Source organism: Frieseomelitta varia, unplaced genomic scaffold (genome assembly GCF_011392965.1).
Source record: "Frieseomelitta varia isolate USP_RPSP 00005682 unplaced genomic scaffold, Fvar_1.2 scaffold_544, whole genome shotgun sequence".
Lineage (NCBI taxonomy): Eukaryota > Metazoa > Arthropoda > Insecta > Hymenoptera > Apidae > Frieseomelitta > Frieseomelitta varia.
This window is the reverse complement of record NW_025110306.1, coordinates 100,181-119,784: the sequence shown is the minus strand read 5'-3', so window position 1 is coordinate 119,784 and position 19,604 is coordinate 100,181. Positions and strand designations below refer to the sequence as shown.

Genomic DNA, 19,604 nt, shown 5'->3' with positions numbered 1-19,604 from the left:
TACTTTCTCCACGATTAATCTCGATCGATTAATTGCTTTATTACTTTCCACGATTGCTAATTGTTCAGCACGTCACGTTTATATTGTATTCATACCAAGAGTAGTTATTTAACGTTCAGAGAGAGAGACAGAGATATAAAATATTTCTTCCGTGACATTTGTACGATTGAAGTGATGGGCTGCTATGAAATACTAAAGAATCATAATTACAGGATCGCCTCTTTACTAACTTTGCATTGCGTATAGAACAGAAATGTACGACATCGAGGTTTTCAGTACCTGAAATGTACAAAAAGTTTTACTAAAATTGAATATTTTTCACGTGGCCAAAACTTTCGCAAATTGTAATGTATGATCTAATCTTCAGAATAACGATCATCGTAAGATTGGAAGGAAGATTCCATTGAAAAATTTCGCATTGCGTTAAAATTCAATTTTACTTACCTGGGAATACAACAATATAGTAAACCAACAGAATTTGCCTGCTGTGATCATTAGCGGCGATGACCTAGCTCGACACATGATAATTATAAATAATCTCGCGTCCTTTGGAGGTAAACTGTACCACTGGCAATTGTACGCTGTATTAGCTACATCTGTACTCTGAAAAATCGCGATACACGTTTCGATTATCGGCAAACTGATCATCTAAAATCTACATATAATCTATATAAATTTATGTGTAATATATATAATAATATATAATATATAAATTATATAAATTTGTATAAATCTATATATAATATATCCAAATTTTTATCGAATATATAATATATAAATTATATAAATCTATAATATAATATATCTAAATTTTTATGAGAAAAAGCTCTCATGGACGATACCTCGAACGTAAGCCTTTCGCCCACGTAACAATATAGGTACAATTGCATCATAGCGCAAGTTACATAGAAACACAGGAACGCAATTTGGAAAACCATGAATTGCTCTGCTTCCTCCCCCAGTGACTGTAAATTAAATTACGTCGAAAGAGATTTTAAATGATTTTATAACATCTTTTTAATCCACAAATATAAATTTTAGGAAAAGGTATGATCTACCATGATGGCTTGGAAACACTGGAAACACAGCTGAATGATGCACCCGAGCATTTGAAACAGAAGCATCAGGTTGAAACAATTCTCTATCGTTTCAGCGAACCTTAGGGATAATAGTTAATGAACATTAGAAGAAAATCTACACACAAGTATATATTTGCAAATTAAGGATCGAATTCACCTTTAAATGCATAAATGCGTAAAATTAATAAAATTAATAAAATTAATAGATTTTACGATATAATATAATATAATATAATTTTACGCAATAATTTCATAAATTTCAAATAAAAACGAAGTGTCAGATATGACGAAACACGTGGAAAAGTATGTGAAAAAGTAGCATCGAAATACATTTTATTTCACTTTCGCTGTTCATTTACAAGCAGCGTAACTCGAAGAAGACGAAACGAACTGTTTGATACGAACCCACTGATGTAATTATGCTTGTCGACGATTTTCTTCAATTTCTCTTGAAAATCGCTCCTGTCGTACAAGTGAATGGTCTTCAAATCGTTCTTCAGGTTCGAAAGTTGTCCGCAAGCGTGTAGAACCAGCATAGCGATAAAAGTATCGACAGCTGCGTAAACGGCAGCTCCGTACACAGCAGCTAGAGCTTGACCGATCATCGTCAGTTCGTAGTTCGGGCTGACGCTCGTATTGTAGAGAAAATAGCCACGGTAGATCAAGTTGTTGTCACTGCTTTTCAGGAAAAATAGCCGCAGAGACACGTAAAATACGGCCACGAGTTCGCACACCATCGTGCAACTTATCGTGGCCTTTCGAACGATATTGGCGACGTTCACCATCGTTTCACGTTCGGTTTTCGTCTCCGTCGTTGCCCAGTCCTCGGCTATGCACTTGAGCAGAAACTTCAACGCTTGCAAGGGGAGAAACAATGGTTTTGTATAATGATAAATATTTAGTTTGTCAGTCAGTGCTGTTCACCGAAGAAAATATTACACTCGATCGTCTCGGTCAGTTCAGTTGGAATTTGAAGTTTCATAAATCGGGCTATTGAAATTTGGTCAAACTTGGTGAAAATGTGTAAAACATCAACGATCCTGCGATCTAACTCTGAATCTCACGAAATATAGGAAATCTCATCGGCACAGCTAAATATTATTATTATCACATTACCTCCCGAGTTTCTCGTTAGTAAAATACTAAGTATGGGAAATTTCATCTGGAGTTCGAATTCAGTACAGTATTCTCTCGCTCAGGCTACGTGATAAGATTCTTACGCTTGCCGTGTATCCAAAAAGTGATAGTCTTCACGAGCGAGATCGTGACGGTCATGTTAGCCATCGACAAGTTCTCGACCACGAGATTCAAGTCGTGCGCGATGAACGGCAGATTGACGGTTTGTGGACCACATCCGAAACACAGCATCATGAAACACGGTATCAGAACGACGTAACTCGAAGGTTTATTCCACTTCCTCTCTTCCGGCCAGATGCCCGTGAACCTCATCGTGTAACGATTCCAACCGAGCTGGTAGTTCAAATCTGTTGCAAATAGGTATTTAAAAAATTATCGTGAACCGCGGTTATTAAACGTACGACATTCCCTTTTGTTGTCTGTAACATTATTTAAATTGCATTATATGAATTATATCATTTGTACCATGTATTAATTAATTTGTATTATTAATTAAATCAATTAATATCATTTAATCATTTAGATACAATTCTCATTTAGGTTTTTCACTTTACTTGAAATATATCGGCGATACTTACCGCCATTTTATTTCACATTTCCATCATGGATAGCTGTTTAAAAGTGATTCTGTATCGTCAAATAAAATATCGCGTTATTCTGTCTTTTTACTTTTATAGAGACTGTGTTTTGTCTTTGCTTTTACACTTAGATTTTTCAGTGATAAATTTTGTAACTTTCAAATTGATTTCGTTTTACTATTTAATATCTCTGTCAAAGGAAATATAAAATGCAAAACAGGATTAAATGTCTCAAATTTCGTGCAACATAATGAAAATTATAATAATCATCTGTGATCGTGTGATACTACTTGGATTTTGGGTTACAGAAAGGAACTATCCTACAAGCAATGAGGTTTTCCTAATGGTTATATTTAAAATAACAGAAACTATTACTACGAGAATTTTATAGAATAGTAATAAAAAAAAAACTTGACAAAAGAACATGAAGGAATTGTAAAAGTATAATAAAATTCGTCGCTAATGAATTTCAAGCACCTAATTCCTTATCTTCATCTAGTGTTCTACAAAAGCCAACGATCGCAATATTTTTGGGATTAATCCAACAAAATATGCGACATTTTTGTACATTTGTTGTTTGAAAATCTAATTTTCATTCCTTCTTACACTTTGTGTTTATCTCGCTTGTTTATTTGCTGATTTATTTCTAATGATTACGACGAAACAAATGTTTTTGCAAATATCGTTGCTTTTTTTTATGAATATTTATCAGCTAATACGTAAAGTTACCTCGTTGGATGTTCATGGTGGCTAGTTTTTCTGTGACTGTTCTCATATTCAAAAGTTACTTCAATGTTCCTCTCAGCGCATGCCCTTCTCGTACATTCAGAATGCGCACATGTCATTAATTATTCGTGAATAGGGTAGTACGATGTCGTTCTTAATTGCATGCTTCAGATGACTATTATAGTACAGTTTCGTTGCTAAAAGTTTGTAATTATTTGTATGTAATTATTTATGATCTCGTCCAATGGACGGGGGATACACATGCATCTTTTCTACATGGTTAGTTTATGCTTTTAGTCTGGCTTTCCTTCATGTGGTCAGCGTACATCAAAATTTGCAAGTAAACGAAATTTCATCTCACGAGGAAAATAATTCACTACAAAGTACAATTTTTACCGAATGTTAGCGTTGCCACAAGGACATTTGTAACAAGTATAATATTTAGAAATTTTATGAAAACTTACCGTACGTAATTCATAAAATCGAGTTTATAAATTAAATGATATTTGCGCTACTTGAATTTGACTTGAAATTAAAATATATTATAAAATATAATTAGTAATTAAGAATTTAATTTCTTTTTTTAATATAATGTACATACATTTTCAAAATTTTGCTGTCTAGAACGAGTGAATATTAAAAATGATACATGTTCTAAGACTTTTGAGTAATGGTGCATAAATATGCGATATATCAAACATTCTTACACTTCTATGTCATTGTACATTGTGAAATCTCAATGTCTGTTATATTTCTAATATCATTATTTTCTTTCAGTGACATATGGTGATTCGAGGATGAATAAATTGATGAGGGAAAATGAAAAGATGAAAAAAATCAATAAAAGAAAAATCGCTGGGAGTAGTGGAATTTCTACATAAAGTGTGAGTGTTACATTCTGATTTCACTTGTTTTGTCAAATTCATTTTTATCATTCACTTACGCGTTTCATTTGCCAATTCTCAAACTTTTTCTCCAGACTTTTTTCAACTTTTTAATAATTTTTATATTCTTGACGTTGACATTTGGGACATTTGATTGTTCATTGTACCTGTTCTTTATTTCAATGTAATTTCACAAATGATTTCATATGTCACACATAAATTTTTCGTTTTGTTAGAACAATGCCTCTGGCTATTAGTATGAATCAGGCTTAAAACTGAGTCCACCATCATCAGAATTTTCATATTCTTGACCTAACCAAATTTCGTAAACACTTCCATTGGATCACATGTGCACGATGTTGATTGGAGTTTGACTTGATATGATCCGATTGTTCCTCCATCGCTAGTATGAATCATACTTAAATACTCATCGATCGTTCGTAATGCTAGGTTAACACTCGGCAGAATTGTTCATCAAGCAGTTTGCAAACTGCACGCTACCATAAACTCCTTCGTATCCAACTATGGGTTCGCCAACAACAGTGTGGTTGCGGCATTGCTAAGTAAGGCCCTCAATGTGTCCATACTATTGTTGGCGAAAAGCGTTGGTACGAACGTGGGATAAGTAATTGAATACGAATGAACTTGAAGTCTCGAAGAAACGGAAAGACGTTGAGAAGCATAGAAAGTAGAAATAATATTGTTGAATAATTGTATCGCATTTTAATAGCTTCTTTACTCTGCATAACATTTGATTCTTCGTCTGGCCTTACATTTATTTCTCCAGGAGCACAATTTATCATAGAGAAAAAAATACTAATTTATTCCTTTCGTAGTATTTGCTGCACTAAAGCAATAAATTAACGTAAAATTTAAGGAACTATAGAATCGTCCCGCTACTAATCTTTCGTTGCGTACAATACAGAAATATACGAGACTGCGGTTTTCACAATCTGAAAGATACAAAAAAATTATTCTACACAGATTCTTATTTGACGATTATATTGTAGGTATATAAATCTGTTTTTCTGAGTATATTTTCTGAATATATTGTACGTGTGCCGTATAAAATATTTCGTAATTTTATAATGAGAACCGTTTGTTACGATTATACGTTAGTTAAGCTAAGTTACATATATAGATATAAACTACTAAATATTTAATGTAAGTCACATTTCACTGAATTAGCCATTTGAATTGAAATATGACAAACGCAATCATGCCACACGCGTTTCACAGTATTTTATAGTATCAATGAATGCACGCAACAAATAGATAAAGACTTTACTGTGGTCTTCATGCGAGTATTTTCAAATATTTTATACCCTAGATGTTTCAATATTCATTTCTATCTAAATATTGATATATTTCTAATGTTGCAAATTACCTTATAATTACATTGCAACATATAAGCGAATATTGAAAGAAAAATTTTCATTAAAATTCATTTTCACTTACTTGAGAATATAGCAATATGGTAAACCAACAAAATTTGCCTGCTGTAAGTTTCAGCGGTGATGCGACAGCACGGCACATGATAATTACAAGTAATCTCGCGTTCTTAGGAGGTAAACTGTACCACTCGCAATTGTACGCTGTGTCAGCTATATCTATACTCTGAAAAATTGCAGACTTTAATTATGTTTAAAACGAATTATTAGAAAAACAGCTATTAATTAATTTTTACTTCATAAGTAATACCTCGAACGTAAGTTTTTCGCCCACGTAACAATACAGGAGCAGTTGCACCATAGCGGTAACTGTATAGATACATAAGAATATAATTTGAAAAACTATGCGTTGCTCTAGTTCCTCTTCAAATGACTATACATAAAATTACGTCAAATAAGAATTATTTTGTATAAACATAGATTTAGAGAAAAATTTAATTTTCTTCGTACCACGATAGCTTGGAAAGTCTGGAAGCATAGTTGAATGATGCAACCGAGCATTTGAAACAGGAGCATCAGGTTGAAACAATTTTCAACAGTCTCCGAAAACCTTGACGATTAACAAATCATAGGAATAATTTACTTGTAAAACTCTACCGATTAAAAATCGAATTAATTAATTAAGTGTCTAAATACATAAATTAACAAATTTTAAAATAATAAATAATTTTAAAATAATAAATTTAATAATAATTTATCTAATGATTAGAGATACTGAATTTCAAATAAAACACAATGAGTTTTAAATGTGGGAATACGTATTTCATTCATTGTTCAGATAATATAATTTGGGATAAGGATACACTGGAATATGTAGTATATATACTACTATGAAATTAAATATTTAGAGGATAATACATGACACGAAACATTTTAGCTTCCAAATATAACATATGTTAATATTGTAGATGTTAATATTTTCCTTCCAGTTTGAATTAAAATATTAATATAATCACTTATTAATAGAATCACAGTATTATCACCAGTGTTAATAATTTTCATTTAATACAAACCTATTGACATTATCATGCTTTTGAACAATCTTCTTCAGCGTCCTATGTAAATTATTTTTATTGTACAAATGAATCTTCATTAAGTCTTCCTTTAGATTTGAAAGCTGCCCGCAAGCATGTAGAATCAGCATGGCGATAAAAGTATCCACAGTTGAATAGAAGATACTTGAACATGTCATAGCTATCGCTTGACCAATCATCGTCAATTCGTAGTTTGGGCTGATGGTTACGTCGTAGGGGAAATAACCGCGGAAGAACAATTTATTGTCGCTGTATTTCAAGGAAAACAGTCGTAGCAACATGTAAGTGACGATTACGAGCTGGCAGAGTATTGTGCAGGTTATCGTGGTCTTTCTACTGATCCTCGCGACGTTCACCATTCTTTCTCGTCCGGTTTTCGTCTCCACCGTGGTCCAGTCCTTAGCTATGCACCTCAGCAGAGACTTCAATGCTTGGAAGAGGGGAAAATGGCGGCTAGAGTACATCCTGATAGTTCGTTTCGTATAGTAATAAAATGTTTTCTGCTATTTGTAAGAGTGATACTAGTTTGTTAATTATACTGTCTACCAAACAATATTACACTGCTCACATAGAGGTTGGGGTTTCATAAATCTGTAAGTCACACATGTTTTTCAGGTTTCTGTTATTATTTGGTAAAATATGAGACTCCAATGTCCTATAATCTACGTTTCTGCTTTTTCGTTAAGAAGAGAGAGAAAAAAATGTGAAATGTGAAAATTTCATTCGCGTGAGAAGCGAGTACGGTTATTAATATACAGTACAGACAGTATTAATCTCTGTGTTTTCAAATTATGGCAAATTTCATCTTGAACGAAAATTGAATATGATTTGTTAAAATATGAAGTTCTTACATTCGCCTTTCATCCAAAATATCATAGCCTTCGTGAGTGCAATCGTGACAGTCATGTTACCCATTGATAAATTCTCGACCACCAAATTCAAATCATGTGCGATGAGCGGCAGATTAATGGTTTGTGGGCCCCACAGAAAGCACAACATTGTGAGGAACGGTAACAGAACGACGTAACTCGATGGTCGGTTCCATCTCCTCTCTTCCGGCCAAATGCCCATAATTTTCATCAAGTAACGGTTCCAAGCCAACTGGTAATTCAAATCTATTTCAGGAATGAATTTAAAAAATTATCAACGGTCGCATATTTTTAGAGCCAATAGAATATACAAATTATATGTTAATTTTTCATTTATTCAAAATATAATTTCGATGCATCTTTGCAGTTTATGCCTCTTATGTCTATTTGACGTATATATTTACTAATTTATTTGTTTCTAACAATTGCGAAACAGAATTGTTTCAATATTTATTAGTTAATACGTAAAGTTACCTCGCTGGACATCCATGGTGGCCAGTTCCCTCGTGACTGTTTTTTGTCTGTTCTCTGTTCAAGCAACTTTCTTCGTAGCGCATGTCCTTAACTGCGTGTGCATGCAAAATGTACATATGACATTAATTATTCGTGAATAGGGTAGTTCGGTACCATCCTCGATTATATGCTTGCTTGAATATTATAATTTTCTTTGCTACATCTGCGCCTTCATTATTATTTATGATGTCGTTCAATAAGGAATGAGAAAGAACCAAGCGATACTTACGTCCTTTCAACAGTTTTAGTCCACGTAACCTTCCTGTCATGAATGTGCATCAGTATTTGTCAGTGAGAAAGAAATTTCCTCTTTGTGGAGAAAATAATTCGCTACTAGTTAAAAGTATAATTATTACCAAATGTTTATATCAACGTCGGAATTTGTATAAGTGGTAAATGTAACATTTAGAAATTTTAAGAAACTTAATGTAATTTATGAATTCATAAATTGAGTTTATAAATTACATTTATGAATTTATAAATTGAGTTTATAAATTAAATGATATATATATTTATACTAATTAAATTTGATTTGCCAAATTGAAATACAAAATATATTATAAAACAGAAGAGAATTAAATATTAATTTTCTTTCTTATGTTTATGTATTATCTTTAAACGTATGATTATATAGTGCAATTAATGCCTGTTATATGATTAATAATATGTAATTCTGTAAAATTTTCTTTTTACTGTATTAACTATATTAACTATACTATATGTTGTAATATAGTTGAAATACAGAAGACATATATACTATACTTTGTAGTATAATTGAAATAGACACATTTTCAATTTTCACGAACCATTAATAATATTTGATTTTGCATTACACATTAAATATTATATCTACTTTTCTGCAAACTAATAATTCCTTTGCCAGTTCACAGAGAAATAATATCGTATAAATTTATACAAAAATGAAACGATACATTAAATTATAAGATATATAGTAAATGATGGTTTTTATGTTTTAATATATTAATAGTTGTATTATGGAGTGCACATAATAAAAATTTTATTATCTAAGATGAATGAAATATTAAAAATAATATGCCCTAAGACTTTAGATCAGTAATATGTAAATGCGATCCAATATTTTTACATTTTTATATTATTTTATATTATTTTATATTGTGAAATCTGAAAGTCTATTACATTTCTAATATCAATATCACTTTTCAGTGACATATGGTGGTTCGAAGATGAATGAATTAGTATAAGAAAATCAAGGCGTAATATAAAATAAATAAATAAAATGAAAATCGCTACTGGAATCTCTACAAAATGTAAGTGTTACACTTCGATTTCACTTATTTATTTATGCAGTTCATCTGCCAATTCTCAATCTATTTCTCTACTTTATTTAATTTTCCAATAATTTTCAAATTCCTGATACTGTACTTTGATGTTTGTCACATTAGATCGTTCATGGTCCATTACTTTAATGCAATTTCTCAAATGATTTCACATGCCACGCATAAAATTTTTTTAATTAAAAATAATCACATTTGATCGTTTGTGTGAATCATGCCTAAAAACTGAGTCTGCAATCGACAGATTTTCACATTCTCGACTTAAACAAGTTTTGTAAATACCTTCATTGGGTTACGTATGAGCGATTTTTCTGTAATCATAGCTTGACTTGACATTATCCGATGGTGCTGCTACTGCTAGTATGAATCACACTTAAATACTCATCAATCGTTCGTAATGTTGGGTTAACACTGGGCAGAATTGTTCATAAGCAGTTTGCAAACTGCTGGCTATCAAAAACTGGTCGCATCCAATTATGGGTCGCATCCAACAGCAGTGTGGTTCTGCCATAACAAAGTAAGGTCCTCAGTACAAGTTCATGAATTCTTCGAGTTCATGAACATATTCTTTGATTGGCTCGACCGCTTGAACATTGTTCGTTATTGCGAGCGAGCTCGCTGTAACCTGATCGTAGTTCATTAAAGTGTCCACATTATTATTGGCGAATAGCGTCGGTATGGACGCGGCATAAGTAGTCGAATACGAATAAACTTGAAGTCCTAAAAAAACTGTAAGATGTTGAGAAGCAAGGAAGGTAGAAATAATAGTATTGAGTTATATTCTCTACATGAATCTCGTTTTAATAGATTTATTACTCTCTATAACATACGATTCTTCGCCTCGTCTTTTCCTTTCTTCAGGAGCATAATTTATTATAGAGAAAAAAATACTAATTTATTCCTTTCGCAGTATTTCCTCCTATGCGTAGTATTTGAAGCGATGAATAGTTGTAAAATTTAAGGAACTATAGAATTGCCTCTCCACTAACCTCTCGTTGCGTATAATACAGAAATATACGAAACGGAGGTTTTCACAACCTGAAATGTATAAAAAGATTTTTCTGTTTATTAATTTCTTACTTTACGCTTATATAAGATGAATCTATTTTTCTAAGTATATTTTCTGAATACATTATACATGGACCATACAAAATATTTCGTAATTTTATAATGTGAACCAAATGTTATGGATATAAGCTGGTTAAATATATATTAAATAAATATATATTAAATATATATTAAATATATATTAAATAAATATATATAAAAATCACTAAATATTTAATGCAGGTGCATATTTTGTAGTAATAAGAGATTGCAGAAATGTTGAATTAGCCATTTGAATTGAATTGTAACCAATATAACAATCATGACACTCGCGTTTGACTATTGTATTAATGAATTTACGAAATGCCTTACATAACAATGCAACATACAGATGGAGGTTTTATTATGATCTCCATGCGAATACTTTCGAATGGAATACTCTAGATACATATTTTACTATTTTTAATATATTTCTAATATTACAAATTACGTCGCAGTTACATTGCAACTTATTAGCAAATATTAAAAGAAGAATTTTCTTCAAAATTCATTATCACCTACCTGAGAATATAGCAATATGGTAAACCAACAAAATTTGCCTGCTGTAAGTTTCAACGGTAATGAGACAGCACGACACATGATGATTACAAATAATCTCGCGTTCCTAGGAGGTAAACTGTACCACTGGCAATTGTACGCTGTGTCAGCTATATCTATACTCTGAAAAATTGCAGACATTAATGTATATTTAAAACTAATATCCAAATTATCAGAAAAACGGCGACTAATTAATTTTTCCTTTATAAACAATACCTCGAGCATAAGTTTTTCGCCCACGTAACAGTATAGGAACAACTGCATCATCACGCCAGCTACATACACACATAAGAATTCAGTTTGAAAAACAATTCGTTGCTCTTGTTCCTTTTCAAATGACTATGAATAAAATTACGTCAAGAAAGACGAATTACTTTAGGACGTTTCATTTCGTTGTGTAAACGTAGATTAAGTGAAAAAATATAATATTATATCGTACCATGATGGCTTGGAAAGACTGGAAGCATAGTTGAATCATAAAACCGATCATTTGAATCAAAAACATCACGTTGAAACAATTTTCTACAGTCTCCGAAAACCTTGACGATTAACAAATTATAGAAATGATTTACTTGTAAATCTCTACCAATTAAAAGTCGAATTAATTAATTAATTCTATATATACATAAATTAACAAATTTTAAATAATAGTGTAAGTAAGTAATAATGTTTTCGTAATAATAATTTTAAACAATGATCAGATACTAAATTTCAAATAATGAATTTCAAATGTGGGAATACGTATTGGTGTTAATACTAATTGATGAAAATATATCACTTTCATTCTTTGCTCAGATAATGTAATTTAAGATGGATACATCAGGATATGCAGGATATATTATTAAATTAAATATTTAGAGGATAATACAAGACATGAAACATTTTAGCGTCTAAGTATAACATATTTTAATGCTGTAGATATTAATAATTTCCTCCTAATACGAATTAAAACATTAATATAATCACCACTAATCTACTATGAATAGAATCATAACGTTAATAATTTCCGTTTAATACGAACCTATTGACATATTCATGCTTTTGAACAATCTTCTTCAACCTCATATCTAAACTATTTTTATCGTACGAATGAATATTCATTATGTCTTCCTTTAAATTTGAAAGCTGTCCACAAGCATGTAGAATCAGCATAGCGATAAAAGTATCCACAGTTGAATAGAAGACAGTTGAAATTGTCACAGCTACCGCTTGACCAACCATCGTGAATTCGTAGTTTGGGCTGATAGTTGCGTCGTAGGGGAAATAACCGCGGAAGAACAATTTATTGTCGCTGTATTTCAAAGAAAAAGGTCGTAGTACCATATAAGTTCCGACTACGGAATGACAGAGTATTGTGGAGCCTATCGTGATCTTCCTAGTGAAACCTGCGATGGTCATCATTGTTTCTCGTCCGGTTTTCGTCTCCACCGTGGCCCAGTCCTTGGCTATGCACTTCACCAGGAATTTCAGTGCTTGGAAGAGAGAGGAAAATGGCGGTTAGAATACGTCTTAAACACTTGTTATCGTGTGGTAATAAAATTTTTTCTGCTATTTGTAAGAATACTTATAATTTGTTAATAATGTTGTTTACCAAAAAATATTACATTGCCCACATAAAGGTTTCATTAATCTGTAAGTCACATATGTTCTTCGGGATGTTATCATTTGGTGAATTTATGGGATTCTAATGTTCTGTATTCTGCGTTTCTGCTTTTTGATTAAAAAGGAAAAAAAAAAAAAGTGAAATATTGAAAATTTCATTCACGTGAGTATCGACTAAGGTATAGATATTATTATTAATAAACAGATCAGACAGTATTCTGTGTTTTCGTCGTCAGTAAAATACAAATTGTAGGAAATTTCATCTTCAACAAAAATTGAATATAGTTTGTTAAAACATGAAATTCTTACAATTGCCATGCTTCCAAAATACTATAGCCTTCGTGAGTGCAATCGTGACAGTCATGTTACCCATTGATAAATTCTCGGCCACCAAATTCAGATCATGAGCGATGAGCGGCAGATTAATAGTTTGCGGGAACCACAAAAAGCACAGCATTGTGAAGAACGGTATGAAAAAGACGTAACTCGAAAGTCGGTTCCATTTCCTTTCTTCCGGCCAGATACCCACAATTTTCATGAAAAAAGGGTTCCAAGCGAACTGGTAATTCAAATCTATTTCAGGAATGAATTTAAAAAATTATGAACGATTTCATATTTTTTGAATGAACCAATAGAAGGTACAAGTTACATGTTAGCCTTCATACATATATACGCTGTATTTAAAAATATGATTCCAATGAAATGTTGCACTTTATGCCTACTTCACGAAAATATATTTATTAGTTTATTTATTTTTAACAATTGTGAAACTGAATTTTGCAAATACAGCCATTTTCTGGTTTAAATATTTATTAATTGATACGTAAAATTACCTCGCTGGACATCCATGGTAGCCAGTTCCTCCCCCATGACTGTTCTCATATTCTCTGTTCTCTATTCGAGCAAGTTTTTTCTTAGCGCATGTCCTTATCTGCGTGTGCATGGAAAATGTACATATGGCATCAATTATTCGTGGACAGGGTAGTTCAGTACCGTCCTCGATTGTACGCATGGTTGGATGGTAAATAATAAATTTCTGTTGCCACGTATGCCCTTCTGTTATTATTTATGATCTCGTTCAGTAAGCATTAAGGGAGAACCAAGGGATACTTACATTTTTTTCATCATTTTTAGTCCACGTCGCTTTTCTCTCATGAATGTGGATCAATATATTTGCCAGTGAAAGAAATTTTATCTTATGGAGAAAATATAATTCACTACTAGTTAGTAGTATAATTATCACTAAATATTTATATCGACGTCGGAATTCGTATATGCGATGGTAAATATAACATTTAGTAATTTTGTGAAACTCAGTGTACGCAATTTATAAAATTAAGATCATCAATTAAATGATATTTGTGCTGTTTGAATTTGATTTGTCAAATTGAAATAAAAAATATATTACAAAAGAAAACGTTATTAAAAATTTAATTTCTTTTTTCAATATAATCTACATGTATTTTCAAAATTTTATTGGTCTAGGATGAGTGAATATTAAAAATGATACATGTTCTAAGACTTTTGAGTACTGGTGCATAAATATGCGATATATTAAATATTCCTACACTTTTATATTATTGTATATTGTGAAATCTCTAAGTCTATTATATTTCTTATGTCAATATCATTATTTTTGTTCAGTTTCGTTACTTTAACATATGGTGATTTGAGAATGAATAAATTAATAAAAGAAAAATCGCCGGGATTACTGGAATTTTTACAAAATGTAAGTGTTACACTTTGATTCCACTTATTCATTTATGCATTTTATTTTCCAATCTATTTCTCAATCTATTTCTCTAGTTTATTCAATTTTCCAATAATTTTCAAAATTCTGATATATTTTGATATTTGGAATATTAGATTGTTTCTGCTACTTGTCCATTATTTTAATGCAATTTTACAAACGATTTCGTATGTCATACATAAATGAAAATAGACACATTTGATCGTTTGTGTAAACCAAGCTTTAAACCGAGTCTGCAATCAACAGATTTTCATATTTTTGACCTAACATTTTACAATTTTTGTAAACACTTTCATGGGCTCACGTTGATTTGGCATGATCCGATTGTTCAGCCACCGTAGTATGAATCACACTTAAATGCTCATCAATTGTTCGTAATGCTGTCACCACTGGGCAGAACACTGCTTATTTATACGCAGGCTGTGAATTCCGCTACCAAAAACTGTTTCGTATAAGTTCGCCAACAGCAGTGTGGTCGCGGCATTACAAAGTAAGGCCCCCAATGCGTTTATAAATGCTTCGAATTCGTGAACATATTTTTTGATTGACTTTACCGCTTCAACATGTTGGCTGTTGCGAGCGAGCTCGCTGTAATCTGATTGCAGTTCATTAATATGTTCACGCTACTGTTTTGAATAGCGTTGGTATGGATGCGGCATAAGCAATCGAATACGAATAAACTTTGGGTCTCGAAAAAACGGAAAGACGTTGAGAAGTAAAGGAGGTAGAAGTAGTACTGAGGTTGAAGTATTACTGAGGTATCGCAGGAAATATTCTTTGGATGAGTCTCGTTTTAATAGTTTTATTGCTCTCTATAACATCTGAATCTCCGTTTCGTTTTTTCTAAAAAATTCTAATTTATTCCTATCGTAAACATTGCTCTAGCGAAGCAATGAATAGTTGTAAAATTTAAGCTAAATTTGACTATAGGACCGCCTCTGTGCTAACTGTATTGTACTAACCTTTCGTTGCGTACAATACAGAAATATACGAGACTGCGGTTTTCACAACCTGAAATATACAAAAAAATTATTCTACACAGTTTCTTATTTTACGATTATATCGTACGTATATAAATCTGTTTTTTCTGAGTATATTTTCTGAATATATTGTACGTGTGCCGCATAAAATATTTTGTAATTTTATAATGAGAACCGTCTATTACGATTGTACGCTAGTTAAGCTAGTTACATATATAGATATAAACTACTAAATATTTAATGTAAGTCACATTTCACTGAATTAGCCATTTGAATTGAAATATGACAAACGCAATCATGCCACACGCGTTTCATAGTATTTTATAGTATCAATGAATGCACGCAACAAATAGATAAAGACTTTACTGTGGTCTTCATGCGAGTGTTTTCAAATATTTTATACCCTAGATGTTTCAATATTCATTTCTATCCAAATATTGATATATTTCTAATGTTGGAAATTGCCTTATAATTACATTGCAACATATAAGCGAATATTGAAAGAAAAATTTTCATTAAAATTCATTTTCACTTACCTGAGAATATAGCAATATGGTAAACCAACAAAATTTGCCTGCTGTAAGTTTCAGCGGTGATGCGACAGCACGGCACATGATAATCATAAGTAATCTCGCGTTCTTAGGAGGTAAACTGTACCACTCGCAATTGTACGCTGTGTCAGATATGTCTAGACTCTGAAAAATCGCAGACTTTAATTATGTTTAAAACGAATATCCAAATTATTAGAAAAACAGCTATTAATTAATTTTTACTTCATAAGTAATACCTCGAACGTAAGTTTTTCGCCCACGTAACAGTACAGAAACAGTTGTACCAGTACGCAAACTATATAGATAATGAAGAATACACTTTGGAATATCGTGCATGACCCCACTTCCTCTTCAAATGACTGTAAATAAAATCACGTCAATAAAGATGAATTATTTTAGGACTTTTTTTTGTTGTTGTTGTACGGACGGTAATTTAGAAAAAAGTATAATTTTCTTCGTACCGTGATAACTTGAAAAGTCTGGAAGCATATTTGAAAGATGAACCCGAGCATCTGAATTAAAAGCATCACGTTGAAACAATCTTCTACAGTCTCTGAAAACCTTGACGATTAACAAATCATAGGACCGATATACTTATAAATCTCTACCAATTAAAAATCAAATTAATTAATTTTAAATAATAATGGGCAAGTGATAGTGATAGGTGACATAATAATAATTTTAAGTAATGATTAAATACTAAATTTCAAATGAAAAATAATGAGTTTCAAATATTGGTATTACTAATTCTGCGATGAGAATATATCACTTTCATTCTTTGTTCAGATAATATAATTTGGTAAGGATACGCTAGGATATGTGGTATATACTTGTGGTATGAAATGAAATATTTAAAGGATAATACAAGACACAAAACATTTCAGCTTCTAAATATGACACTATGTCAATATTGTAGATGTTAATAATTTCCTCCTAATACGAATTAATGTATTAAGATAATCATCACTAATCTACTATTAATAGATTCATAATTTTAATAATTTCCGTTTAATACGAACCTATTGACATATTCATGCCTTTCAACAATCTTCTTCAACTTCATGTGTATATCATTTTTATCGGACGAATAAATATTCATTATATTTTCCTTCAAATTTGAAAGCTGTCCACAAGCATGTAGAATTAGCATAGTGATAAAGGTATCCACCGTTGAATAGAAGGTTGCTGAACATGTCAGAGCTATCGCTTGACCAATCATCGTCACTTCGTAGTTTGGGCTGGTGGTTGTGTCGTAGGGAAAATACCCACGGATGAACAGTTTACAGTCGTTGCACTTCATGAAAATTAGTCGTACCAACGTGTAACTGATGATTACCATATAGCTCAATGTCATGCAACATGCCGTAACCGTTCTGTTGATCCTCGCGATGTACTCCATTTTTTCTCGTTCACTTCCATCCTCCACCGTATCCCAGTCATTGGCCATACACTTTAGCAGGGACCTCAATGCTTGCAAGTGAAGAAAATGACGGTTAGAACATGTCTTGAAGGTTTCTCTCACGTTTAGTAATAAAATTTGCAAGAGTATCTAGTTTGTTTGTTATATTGTTTTTCAAAAATAATGTGTCTGACTGCTCATAGGTTGGGGTTTCATAAATCTATAAGTCACGTACATTTTTTGAGATATTAAATGTCTGATATTAAATCATGGACTTGATAAATTTATAACATTCCAATGTCCTGTAATCTACGTTTCTGCTCCTTCGTTGACAAAAAAAAAAAAAAAAAAAGTGAAATATTTAAAATTTCATTCGCGTGAAGAGCGAATGCGGATAAATCAATACTTATTTCTGTGTTTTCGTTAATAAAATGCAAATTATGGCAAATTTCGTCTTCAATGAAAATTGAATATAGTTTGTACGGGTTAAAACATGAAATTCTTACCTTCGCCTTTCCTCCAAAATATTACAGCCTTCGTGAGTGCAATCGTAAAAGTCATGTTAGCAAGGGATAAATTTTCGACCACCAAATCCAAGTCATGTATGATGAGCGGCAGATTAACGGTTTGTGGGCCCCACAGAAAGCACAGCATTGTGACAAACGGTAACAGAATGACATAACTCGAAGGTTGGTTCCATTTCCTCTCTTCCGGCCAGATGCCGATAATTTTCATCAGGTAACGATTCCAACCGCACTGATAGTCTAAATTTATTACAACTAGAATTTCAAAAAATTATGATGGAATGCATTAAATATTTTCTATCTTATCTATAATAATATTTAAAAGTACGATTCCCAGATACATGTTACTTGTCAAGAGATCTCGTTAATTATTAAACCAAAGAGCTATTAAAATTTAGATTTTACATTGCCGATTTAATAATAATCTCATCATCTAATAAGAAAAATGTCAGACACATCAATATCTATAAAATATTTAAATATCTTAAATTTTTCTGATGTAATATAAATTACTATATTTGTTACTTGATGTAATATAAATTACTATACTCGTTACTTGAGGATTAAAAGTAATTTTAAGCTACTAAACAGATATAACTCTGTTGAAGTTAATGTAGTTTTTCTAAGAGTTAATTATAATTAGTAGAAGTAATGGAAATATTATTACGAGAGTTTTTCCATAAAATATGTCACTATGATTAGAAAATAATTTCTTGTTTTCACTTATAAAAAGTAAAGTATATAAAAATCAAACAACCGGATATTTATATCATTAGGCAGTGAAATATATTAACTTTACCTATGTGTACACTATCATCTAAAATGCTATCTTTGAACTTTATACCAATTTTTTGTATTTATTTATTAATATATTTTTAACAGTTGCCATATGAAGCAAAAGATTTTGCAAATGCTGCAATTTTTTGTCTAAATATTTATTAATTAATACGTTAAGTTACCTTGCTTAACATTTATTAATATTTATTAATATTTATTAATTAATACGTTAAGTTACCTTGCTTGACATCCATGGTAGCCAGTTGCCCCGTGACTGTTCTCAAATTCTCTGTTCTCTATTCCAGTAAGTTTTTTCTCAGCGCATGTCCTTATCTGCGTGTACATGCAAAATGTATATATGGCATCAATTATTCGTGAATAGGGTAGTTTGGTACTGTACTCAATTGTATGGTTGGTTGGTTGGTATACTAAAGTTCAGTTGCCATATATATGCCGTTCTGTTATTATTTATGATCTCGTTCAATAAGCATTATGGGGAAACCAAAGGATCCTCCATTTCTCTGTCATAAATCTATATTTGCCAGCAAAAAAAATTTCATCTTTTGGAAAAAATAATTTACATCATTAGTTAGAAGTACAATCTTCACCGAATATTTGAGTCGACGTTAAAAGAATTTCCTTAAGTGATAACTACAATATTTAGAAAGTTTCTAACATTTAACGTACGTTTATCTTATAAGATTCAGTTCATAAACTCAGTGATATTAATACTGTTTCGATTAGAGTTATAACAATGAAATATAGAACATATTATAAAACAGTCGAATTA

General features: G+C 31.6%; 1 protein-coding gene across 1 annotated transcript in view; it reads right to left on the bottom strand.

The window, feature by feature from the left end:
• Positions 1-68: 68 nt before the first annotated feature.
• The window catches only part of LOC122533655 (odorant receptor 13a-like), a 51,704-nt gene continuing 32,168 nt past the window's right edge, over positions 69-19,604 (bottom strand). Inside the window, exons 4-7 of the mRNA XM_043663577.1 lie at positions 1,059-1,158; positions 843-965; positions 445-603; positions 69-279 (exon numbers count right to left, since the gene is read on the bottom strand). Coding sequence (XP_043519512.1) covers positions 226-279; positions 445-603; positions 843-965; positions 1,059-1,158 — 436 coding nt within the window. The 3' untranslated portion in view covers positions 69-225. The remainder of the gene's footprint in view (positions 280-444; positions 604-842; positions 966-1,058; positions 1,159-19,604) is intronic.